At 41.0% G+C, this 12,170-nt stretch overlaps 1 protein-coding gene across 1 annotated transcript; it reads left to right on the plus strand.

Moving 5' to 3' along the window:
- Nucleotides 1–2,146: 2,146 nt before the first annotated feature.
- LOC139221667 (CCR4-NOT transcription complex subunit 2-like) lies at nucleotides 2,147–11,879 on the plus strand. Its single transcript, XM_070853586.1, has 15 exons — nucleotides 2,147–2,188; nucleotides 4,098–4,229; nucleotides 5,419–5,491; nucleotides 5,745–5,892; nucleotides 6,019–6,243; nucleotides 6,836–6,915; nucleotides 7,067–7,192; nucleotides 7,839–7,969; nucleotides 8,150–8,270; nucleotides 8,370–8,526; nucleotides 8,925–8,986; nucleotides 9,238–9,287; nucleotides 9,417–9,517; nucleotides 10,267–10,411; nucleotides 11,077–11,879. Exons 2-15 carry the CDS (start codon nucleotides 4,110–4,112, stop codon nucleotides 11,161–11,163), a joined length of 1,626 nt encoding a protein of 541 aa, XP_070709687.1. The 5' UTR covers nucleotides 2,147–2,188; nucleotides 4,098–4,109; the 3' UTR covers nucleotides 11,164–11,879.
- The last annotated feature ends 291 nt before the right edge of the window (nucleotides 11,880–12,170 follow it).

A 12,170-nucleotide genomic window follows, 5' to 3' on the forward strand; every position in this document is an offset into this window, starting at 1 on the left:
CCTGGTTGGGGCCGGTGCTCGGCTCAAGGGCGCGAAAGAAAACCTTCAGGACTTCACACGCGTGAGGAGATGAACCCAGGAGGGTCGGCTCTTGAAGGGCGAAGCCTTTATGAAGGAAATAAAACAACACACTTTAATATCTTTATTTCTATTTGACTGATTTATTAGAAGTTGGATTCGTTGGATCTTTGTGGTCTCTTTTCTGGTCGATGCTGCTTCTTGTCTCATCTGTTTATGTGATTTTCTTCTTTTCGACACGTGTTTGCAGTTTGAAATGAAGAGAAACATCTACAGGTGAAGTGACGTCTTCCTCTTCTGTCTGTGTTTGCTTTTGAACAGCCTGTTTTCATCATCTTTCTTTATTCCTCGAAACAGTGAGGCAGCAGCGCCACCATGAGGCCAAACAGGAACGTTACCTGCTATCACTTCACATGAAGTCCACTGGGAACAAGAAGAAAACGCTCAACTGAGTTAAATCGACTATCAAGTATTATTGAATCATTGAATAAGTATTAATAAATAAAGTTTTCAGTAGTGAGTGTTGGTTTAAGGGTTAAATATGTGAATAACAGCACCAAAGACACATAAAGTCATCAAAGGTTGAGTAGAGTGCAGATATAGAGAAGTAGAGTAGAGTAGATCATAGTACATTACAGTACAAAGCAAAGTACAGCAGAGTAGCAGACAGTGGACAGTAGACCACAGGTTAGAGTATATTACAGTAAAGTATATTATAGTAGAGTAAAGTATATTACAGTAGAGTAGAGTATATTACAGTAGAGTATATAACAGTAGAGTATATTATAGTAGAGTAAAGTATATTACAGTAGAGTATATTATAGTAGAGTAAAGTATATTACAGTAGAGTATATTATAGTAGAGTATATTATAGTAGAGTAAAGTATATTACAGTAGAGTATATTATAGTAGAGTAAAGTATATCACAGTAGAGTATATTACAGTAGAGTAGAGTATATTACAGTAAAGTATATTACAGTAGAGTATATTATAGTAGAGTAAAGTATATTACAGTAAAGTATATTACAGTAGAGTATATTATAGTAGAGTAAAGTATATTACAGTAGAGTATATTATAGTAGAGTAAAGTATATCACAGTAGAGTATATTACAGTAGAGTAGAGTATATTACAGTAAAGTATATTATAGTAGAGTAAAGTATATTACAGTAGAGTAGAGTATATTACAGTAGAGTAAAGTATATTACAGTAGAGTAGAGTATATTACAGTAGAGTAGAGTATATTACAGTAGAGTAAAGTATATTACAGTAGAGTAGAGTATATTACAGTAAAGTATATTACAGTAGAGTAGAGTATATAACAGTATATTACAGTAAAGTATATTATAGTAGAGTAAAGTATATTACAGTAGAGTAGAGTATATTACAGTAGAGTAAAGTATATTACAGTAGAGTAGAGTATATTACAGTAAAGTATATTACAGTAGAGTAGAGTAGAGTAGAGTATATCACAGTAAAGTATATTACAGTAAAGTATATTATAGTATATTATAGTAGAGTAGAATAGAGTAGAGTAGAGTAAAGTATATCACAGTAAAGTATATTACAGTAAAGTATATTACAGTAAAGTATATCACAGTAAAGTATATTACAGTAGAGTATATTACAGTAAAGTATATCACAGTAAAGTATATTACAGTAAAGTATATTACAGTAGAGTATATTACAGTAAAGTATATCACAGTAAAGTATATCACAGTAAAGTATATTACAGTAGAGTATATTACAGTAAAGTATATCACAGTAAAGTATATTACAGTAAAGTATATTACAGTAAAGTATATTACAGTATATTACAGTAGAGTATATTACAGTAAAGTATATTATAGTATATTATAGTATAGTAGAGTAGAGTAGAGTAGAGTAGAGTAGAGTATATTACAGTAAAGTATATTATAGTAGAGTATATTACAGTAGAGTAGAGTATATTACAGTAGAGTAGAGTATATTACAGTAAAGTATATTATAGTAGAGTATATTACAGTAGAGTAAAGTATATTACAGTAAAGTATATTATAGTAGAGTAGAGTAGAGTAGAGTAGAGTGATGGAGGCCCAGGGGTCAGGGGCGAAAGGCATCCCAGCATCCTCGCTGACTGGCGAAGAGATGTCGGCCATCTTGGATTGTAGCGGGGAAGAAAGATTGATGCGGTAAGCTCCTTTTTCAATTCGTTTAATTTCTTTTCTCAACAGTTCCCCACTGAACCCTTCTTTAAATAAAACTCCGGTCGTGTGGTGTTCATCACGGAACCGGGCTGGTAATGGAGGCTGAGAAACGGGACTACCGGACCCAGCAGTCCGCTTTCGTTTCTTTTTGTTGTTGTTTTGGGGAACTAACCGACGGAGGCGCAGCAGGCCCAAACCCGAACAAAAACACACCTGCCCGCCGGTCCCCGCTGCTCGGTGGCCGGTCTGCATCACTGCCTTCAAACCGGCGGTATCTGCTTGTTAGACGGTGTTCTTACAGCTACAGCTGTCCCTGCGGTGCCGTGCTTACGTTGCCGTTAGCCGATTAGCTCGTTTGGTGGTGGCCGTTAGCTCTCACGCTAACTTCCCCATGTATTCCTATGGAACTGGCTAGTAGCGCACGCACGCTAGTCGGCTAACAGCGTCTAGCTCCTAGCACACTGTGCAGCTAAGCTAACAAGCTAATGCCAGCAAATAGCTATTATCTGCACGGGGGTTCACAATTAGAACAAACAACGGAACAGGTCGGTTAATTTGTGCGGTGAAGAAACCGGCAGGTTGTGTTTTGTTAGAATTAACATTAGTCAGACAGATTACCGGAGTTAGCTTTAGCATGCACAGCTAACACAAGCTAACCCTGCTGCACATTTAACGATGCCTCTAAACAAGAACAGTTAAGCTTTCAAGCTGCTTGGCGGGTGTTTACAGGTGACACACGGTCCAGGTGGCTTTTCTGGCCCCAAACGGAGCAGTTTGCAAGCGATTATAGACGTTTCATACAACATAGCGCTGAATTAGCTGCTGTTCATTGGCTAAAGCTGCTACTATAAAGGATCGTGGCTGTCTGACTAACACACTGTAGTAAACAAAAGTAATCCTGAGAGATCACAGCTGTGGGTGTTAACAGGAGGTTTTAAGCATGATTAAAGTGAGGTAGCTCCTCTATGAAATGGCTCTGTGTGATAGTCTGGTGTTTTCGTCCAGGTCTTCTAATGTGCAGACTGACTGGTGCTCAGTCCTCTCAGATACTCCACAGCAGTCTGGAGAGTTGGAGCCCACCTTTAAATCACTCTTTCACACCTTACCAATTTAAAAAGAACAATCTCCTAGTAAAGATCAGGTCTGAATAAGTATAAAGACAAAGTTCGGCTGCTTTTAACGGTTATTTTCATTTTAAGTTAGGCTGGATATCATTATTTAGACTCACAGTTTTAAAAAAAAAACTACAAAAGGAAGTGACTGTTCATCAGAAGTTCTCAGACTTTCACTTTAGTTGTGTAGTCAAACCTCAAGTCATAGAATATCCACTTTACGGGTTCAATCAAAAACATCCGTGTTCTGGCTGCATCTGTCCCGTTTCCTCCTTGCTCATATGAGCCGGGGTGCAGGTTAATCTGTGGTCACTGCTGTGTGACTGAGTGTCTGAGTCTGTTGGCAAAAGGAACTACAGAGTTGTAGCTGATGAAAGTGAGTAAAGACACTGATAAAATACTTTACATCAAAGAAAAGGAGGAAGGAAACACTGACATACTTTATGAGATTGTTTCTTCTGGTTTGTTTAATTCAACCTGTTTGCTTTGTTTGTGAGACTCTAAGCATAATGGCTGCTTTTGTTTGCAGATGTTTCATGTTCATGGTTGACCAAATATGTCCAGAGTGTGAGCCGTCAAAACGTGAAAGTCTTTATTAGGTTACGTGCAGGCAGCGTTTAGCCGTTGCTCCTAATTAAAGTTGTATTCACAGCATCTGAAATGGATCCGGAGACGCCGTGTCGTGAATCACAGCTGCAGGTTTTCGAGGAAGGAACCGATTCACCTCACTGCAGTGTTCAGTCCGTCAGCCGACCTGAGCGCTTCGTCCTGTGCTTTTCCAGGTGACACGCGGCATGTTTGGTGCTAACCGGAAGAAGTTTATGGAGGGAGGGGTAGAGAGCGACTACGCGGACGACTCCAGTCTCTACTACAGCCAGCAGTCCATGTTCCCTCCACACCGCCCTGACAAAGACGTAAGATCTCTGTTTAAGTCCTTTACAGTGAGGAGAAAAGTCACGACTCGAGGTCGTGCTTCAAGTTTTCTCTTTTATGGGACTAGAACTAGTTAATATTCTAGTAACTAGTGGGATTTCATGAATTTAAAGAAAAGAACAAGTTAGTTTGTTTGTCGCAAAGTGAAACTGTGCACTTATTAACATGACATTGATTTTGTGCTAAAACTACTGCATTTATACTGTCCGCTCACTCTTAGAGTACACTTGATGCTGTTCTAGCATTACTACACATTTATAGATCCCATTATGTTTACATATTTCTTCTTTATCGGGATTTTCTGTGTGTCTCAGGAAACCTCGTATAACAATGAAAGACTTTTAAATTCATGTCCGACAAATCCTGCGACACTGAAATCCAGCAACAAAACCGAGACCGAGCGGCAGATTGTGTTCACATAGTTTATTTAAATGTGACTGCATCCATGAATAAGCTTTAGTATTACATGTGTTAGTGTGACGCACATATTTTTGCGTTTCTTTCTTTTCTAAATTCTACATATTTCTTTCTTTTATACCGTTCTTTTCTATTTGTGCTACATACGTATTGTTTTATATTGTAATATAGTGCGCAGGGCTTAAAGTTGTCTGATTTCAGGTGTAGAGCAGTTATAGATCCATGTGATACTTAATTCAACACATTGCACCTGTTATTGTCACTATATTTTCATTACACTACTGTTTTATTATTATTATTATTATTAGCTATGCATATATTTTCCCTGGTTATTCCTCTATTCTATATGTATTTCTACTCTAGAATAGGAGCAACAGGAATGTGATCCGATCCCCCCCTTTGGCGATCAATAAAACATTTCTGTCTCAGACTTTCGCAGTGCGGCTGTATGATCTACAGTGATCATATGGACTGAAATAAAGCTTGCAGCTTGTACTGCTCGCTGCGTCACCCTCTGGCCATTTAGTTTTAACATTTAAAAAAATCATTTCTCATGTTTCTATGAGCTTTTTTCTTTATTTTTTTTCACTTTGTGTCCTGATAGTTTAGACAAGATGTAACTTTTGTTGAATGGGGGGTAAAACGCTCCGTAGGGTCAGACTTTTTTTATGAAGATGGAGTCTTTTATTTATGTTTAATTAAAGGTCATGTCCGTAAAATGTAAGGATGTGCTTGTGTGTCCTCTGTCTTCAGATGCTGGCGTCTTCCTCTGCTTCCTCAACGGGTCAACTGTCACAGCTGGGAGCCAGTTTATATGGCCCGCAGAGTAAGACACTCTTTTCTACTGTCTCTGATCACTACACGGCTCACGCTCGTGTTAGTATTGACGAGCACTGTTCAGTTCAACGATAGTTCGGATTTCCACCACACGGCCTTCTCCGGGGTCTGAAAAGAGCTTTTGTAATTGTATTTTTATTTGTTGCTAAGCACATACAAATGTAGTAAAAGAGACACTTCAGTTGCTCGAACACAAAGAAGACGACTGAAGAATAAACTCGTCGGTTTCTCTCCGGCTGCAGGTGCCCTGGGGTTCCCCATGCGTGGGATGAACAGCAGCGCAGCACCTCAGTTAAGTCGGAGTGGACTGAACCAGTCTGCCAGCCAGCTCCCCAGTCATGCCAGTACGGCCAACACTGGCACCATGCACACGCCTCCCTCACCGAGCAGGTACAGCACACACACACACACACACACACACACACACACACATTCGTACACTCATTCATGTATGTTGAAAGTCTGAATAGATGATGGTACTCCTCCTCCTCCTCCTCCTCCTCCTCCTCTCCGTAGGGGTATTTTACCAATGAGCAGCCGGAGCGTGCTGAACCACAGCCAGCAGGTGGGGGGTCCGACGGGGCAGTCGGCCGGGATGGTGGGAGGGGTAGGAGTAGAGAGGGGAGGCGGCGGCGTAGGAGCAGGGAGGAGCAGCAGCATGGGGAGTCCCAGCCGGTCGTCGCCCAGCATCATCGGCATGCCCAAACAGCAGCAGGCACGGCAGCCTTTCACTATCAACAGGTAACACACACACACACACACACACACACACACACACACACACACACGTGTCTGCATGGCACCCTCATTAAACTGTGCTCTGCATCTCATCAGCTGTAGTTAGTTTTGTTTTAGTTTTGTTTTATATTTATTTTGCTATTGCTATTTTTTCTTCTACTATTGCTTCTTTTCACTCTCCCTGTTCAATTGTTGCTGCTGTAACATGAAAATTTCCCCCTATGGGGGATCAAATAAAGAAAAGTTTAAGTCTAAGTTTTGATGGTTAGTCAGTCAGGAGTTAAAGCTTGTTCCTCTCTTTAATACTCAGTTTAATACTCACAAGTATCCCATTTAGCAAAATGTCTTGATGCCGCCGTATTATCAGGACTCAAAGGTCACAGTTCGGGATGTTCCTCAGATTTGGAGTCACGGTTCATTGGGTTTTTGGTATTCAGGGAAAACAAGAGACAGAAAGTAACATTTTAGTCTTTTATTTTGGAGGAACGTAAACATGCAGTAGCCGTCAGTATCACTGAAACAGTTAAGTTTTGCTGCAATAGAGAAAAAACCCTCAGGTTTTAAAAACACAGCTGTTTCTCTGTTTGTGTGTCAGTATGTCAGGGTTTGGGGTGAACAGGAATCCAGGCTTCAACATGAACAACTCACTATCCAACAACATCTTCAACGGCACAGGTACAAACAAATGTTCTTACTGTTCTTGTCAGTAATAGTTTTTCACTCAAATGTCGTATTTCAACTTTAGATGCTTTTTTAAAAGCGTTTGTAGTCGCAGTGTTTTGTCGGCTGTTGTTTTATAAATTTTCCCGCGTGTGTGTTCGTCCAGACGGCAGCGAGAATGTGACGGGGTTGGATCTGTCAGATTTCCCGGCGTTAGCGGACAGGAGTCGGAGGGATGGAGGGTCAAATCCCACCCCACTGCTCAACCCGCTGGCCGGTCGGGCTCCCTACGGTAGGATGAAACAAGATGTTTAGCTCCAGCTGGAATGGTGCACTCATGTGACACTGTTTGATTATATATATAGATATATATATAAATGATCCTCTTTATTTAAGCCAGAACAGTCTCTCATCTTCGTCCACTCAGTAGTTGTTCCGGAGCTTTCAGTCACACAGTGTGATCCTCCTCAGCAGATGGGTTTTTCCAGGGTAAATGCAGATGTTCAAAGTTTTTTTCTGAGCACTTTGAGGGTGTAAAGAGAAGAAGGAGACTCAGTTTGTTAGTTAGTCCATCAGTCGATCAACAGAAAATGAGTCTGCAACAATCTTGATAACTGATTAGAGGGAGTGAGCGATGTGAGGGGCATTTAATGTAAATTTATTCTGTTTCTAACACTATTAATCTACTTCTTCAAGTTGTTTCTGGTTCCGATTGGCTGTAGTTCAATTAGTTTTAGTCCTGTGTCTAACTGTATTGATTATCTTCACGTTTGAAATAATCGACTTGCCATGTTCACCCTTTCCTGACACTTTAAAACCACACAGAATAACTGTCAGATGATTGAATGAACATTATTTTGCAGCCCTGAAGGTCTTATATTTTTGATTTGAAGGTGTTTATTTAGGATCACTAATGTCTCTCCCCTGCGTTTCTCCAGTTGGCATGGTAACCAAGCCGTCCAGTGAGCAGTCGCAGGACTTCTCCATCCATAACGAAGACTTCCCAGCTCTCCCTGGTCCAAACTACCAAACAAAAGACCCCACCAGCACCAACGAAGACAGCAAAACGGTGAGATCCCTTTTTTTCAGTCAAGCCTGTCCTCTACTCTCCTTTCTCACTCTGTCCTTTTCCTTTTTTATTATTTACTTCTCTCTGTCTAAATCCTCATTTACTTTTTGCATCACGGCATCCTTTCTTTATGCCGGGCTTTCGTGGCTCCTGTCTTTCCCGCATTTTCTGTCCAATCAGAATCTAAACTCATCAGGAAAGTCCACCTCCAACTCAGATGGTCCAAAGTTCCCCGGCGATAAGAGCTCTGCACCGAGCAACAACAACCAGCAGAAGAAAGGGATTCAGGTGCTTCCTGATGGTGAGACACACACACACACACACACACACACACACACACTCAGATACACACAGATCTCAGTCTAAACCGCCCTCGTGTGTCGTCTCTTCTGTGTGTCAGGGCGTGTGACCAACATCCCGATCGGCATGGTAACGGACCAGTTTGGGATGATCGGCTTGCTGACGTTCATCCGGGCAGCGGAGACGGACCCCGGCATGGTCCACCTGGCGCTGGGCTCAGACCTCACCACACTCGGCCTCAACCTCAACTCACCCGAGTACGACACACACACACACACACAGTTTTGTTTCTTCTCTTTAAAGGTGGAGTTGATTAGATCAGTCCAGTTTGTAATCTGTTCCCCAGAGGTGTAGCAGTCGGTATTCATCCTGTGATTTTACAGAATGTGACCCAAACAATTACTGTCAGAACAGTTTAATAACCAAACTGCTCCGTCGGCACAGCTAAAGGTACCCTGGTTACCCTGGTTACCATGGTAACCCCTTACTGTCGCTGCCGCCTGAATCACGAATCAGGAACGCTGACTTAGTGCAGCGTGATTCAGTTCAATCATGTTATTGTCTCCTCACATAATCATGTCAGGACACGATTCTGGTTTAATGGTTCGTCTCTGAGTGACAGTCTGAGTCTGAATGTGTCTCTTCTGTCCGTCAGGAATCTGTATCCTAAGTTTGCGTCTCCCTGGGCGTCGGCTCCGTGTCGACCGCAGGACATCGGTGAGTTCAGACTCTTTGCACCACACGGGATTATTTTTTTAGGATTTATTCTGGTCATTAATGGAGGAAATGTTGGATTTAAAGTCATCAAGTGAACACAAACATCAGAGCGTCCGTTCAGTGCAGCTTCAGGCGTTCGAAGGATCTAATTTAACTTTTTGATCATTTTTACCAACCTTGTTTAGTAGTTTGGTAGAAGAAGAGCACAGATTTTACAGTGTTTTCAAGCTTTTTGCCTCCTTTTCCTGCAGACTTCCACGTCCCCTCAGAGTATTTAACCAACATCCACATAAGGGACAAGGTAGGTACCTCAAAAAAAGATATGTTTCATAGTGGAAAATAATTCAGCATGTAAATGATGTCATACTCTGAGTTTCAGGCATCTTAAGTTCAATAAAACTAAAAGTTTGTGTCTCTGTCTCGTCTCCAGTTAGCAGCTATCAAGTTGTCTCGGTATGGTGAAGATCTACTGTTTTATCTCTACTATATGAACGGAGGGGATCTACTACAACTCCTGGCTGCAGTAGAACTGTAAGAAAACACACACACACTCAAATTTGATTGATTTGAAGTGGGGAAAAAAATGAATTCCTCTTTTCTTACTTAATTAAAATCACTTAATCTGAGGAGCTCCACACTAAATGAGTTAATCACATACCTTCTTACTGGCATGTGATGATAATACAGGGAATTTTTCCATCTTCATAGCAACTAACGTCCTGGTGGATTAAAGGAGAATTTAAAAGTTGAGTCAACTAGTCAGAAGGACAGAAACAGTGTCAGGCTGCAGCTTAACTGACTAGAATAAAGTATATTTATTCATCTCTTTAGCTCAACTCACAATGTGTAATACCTTGTAATCTCCCCCACGTGTACTCTTCTACTGTAGCTGTTTGTTTTTTATATCTATCTCACCCTCACTAGTGAGGGTAGCCTGCTAGTAACACACCTGTCAAGCCGAAACCGTAACAAAACTTTATTTATTCATCACCTTTCAGGCAAACACGCAGCCCAAAGTGCTCCACAATTAAACAGTAAAACAGTAAAATGTCAAGATTTAATAAACAGGAAGTAGATAAATAACATAAAATGTACAGAATTACATGAAAGCAAATTATTAGAACTTCAAAACTAAGGCTGGACATTAGCATTAGCATTAGCATTAGCACAAGACTCGCTCCTCCTCAGAGGCAGTGAACACAACACATAACCTGCTCGTACCTGCGCTGCATTCAGAGGTATGAGGACACGACTAAGACCGACACTGACCGTGTGTCCAGGTTCAACAGGGACTGGAGGTACCACAAAGAGGAGCGGGTGTGGATCACTCGGGCTCCGGGTATGGAGCCCACGCTGAAGACCAACGCCTACGAGAGAGGGACCTACTACTTCTTCGACTGCCTCAACTGGAGGAAGGTGGCCAAGGTAAACACACACACACACACACACACACACACACACACAGAGCTGCTTCGTATACAAGTAATCAGTTACTCTGCAGATCATCTTCTCAATATTTTGGTCTAAAAACCATCAAAAGACAGCGAAGAGCCGACCAACAGCCCAGAACTTCTCTTTACTATCATGTAAAGAGAAGAGGAAGCAGCAGATTGTCACACTGGAGGAGGTGGAACTGTCAAATGTTGAATTTATTCATCTTCTATTCATTTATTTAGGTGCAGCAGAGGCCTCCTGGCCCACTGAACTACCTCACTCTGCATCTTGCACACACATTTATTTAGCTAAGTTAAATGATATAGTTAGTTTCCCTAGATGTTCACACTGCTCTTCTTTTAAGTACTTCTTTTTTATTTTATTTATTTATTTATTTATTGTGGCTTAAACTCGGACCTGAGAGTAAAATTTAGTACCATCTCAGTGTGAATGTGTGACGATAAAGTTCCTTGAATCCTGTTATGACATCATAAAGGGAGCCGAATCCAAACCACGTGTTTTTAAGTTACCTTTTTTTTGGGCTTTTTTTAAACCAGGTTTGTTTCTAATGCAGGACGAGTTGAAGCTTCAGGTCGTCACTGTGCCGACTTTTTGGGGGTTTTTTATCTTAAGTCCGTCTGTCTGTCTGTTTGCAGGAGTTTCATCTGGAGTATGACAAGCTAGAAGAGCGACCTCACGTTCCCTCCACATTCAACTACAATCCTGCCCAGCAGGCCTTCTGATTGGCTCTACCTCCTCCTGCCTGCCTGCCATTGGCCCTCCTGGCTCGTCAGTCACCCCCCCTCTAGGTTTTTCCACCTCCACACACTCAAAGTGAATCTGGCCAATAAGGACTCGGGACGGGAGAGGACGTCCTGGCTCCACTTTACTGAATAGACTTTATAATTTTAACTTTTTCTGATTTTTTTTGTTTGTTCTTTACCTCATTTTCCTCTGTTTTTTCGTTTCTTTTCTTTTCTTTTCTTTTTTTTTTAAATTTTCGTTCCCACCCCTCCTCCATGAGTTTGGTTTGGTTGGTCTGTTATGTGGAGCACAGACTTAATGTCAACAGACAGCACAGTACAACACACACACACACTGTAAATAACTGTCCATCTGAGCGAGTGATTCATGTTTCTATCCAGTCTTAAGAATTGACTATTTTTGTCTAGAGAAGCTTTTAAGAAGAACCAGATTTTAACACAGAACACAAAATTAAATCACCTGTTCAGGATGGATAATTATTTCACAAACTGTGTCCCACCTCCGACCTTTTGGCAGGAACTGAAAATATTTATGGCCTCTCTTTATTTTTACCGGCTTTTTCAAGCATCACAGATCACAGAACACACATCAGCAGACAGCGAGAGTCAGGAGAGGAAATGCAATGTACATTGTAGCACTATTTCATAATAAAAGAAGAAAAAATATTTACTTTTTCGGTTTGTTGATGTCATGTGGAGAGATCTGAAGTGTTTTATCCTCTTTATTTTATTTTTTTTTGGTTTTTAACTTAATGAGGTGAAGTTTAGAAACATGCCAGCTCTTTAATCAGACAGAAAAACACTCAGAAAAGTCTCTCTGAGTGGGATGTGTTCGGCATTTTTAATTGACTTTTGAGTTTTTCTCTCGTTTATTCTGGAAATGTTCTATATTTTCATCTCAGTCAACAAATCCCATGTGCAGATCTCTCAACACAGTCCAAGTAATTCAGACAAAACGCTCCATTTAAAGGGTTTTTAGAGGCCTG

The sequence above is a fragment of the Pempheris klunzingeri genome, chromosome 22 (genome assembly GCF_042242105.1).
Source record: "Pempheris klunzingeri isolate RE-2024b chromosome 22, fPemKlu1.hap1, whole genome shotgun sequence".
Lineage (NCBI taxonomy): Eukaryota > Metazoa > Chordata > Actinopteri > Acropomatiformes > Pempheridae > Pempheris > Pempheris klunzingeri.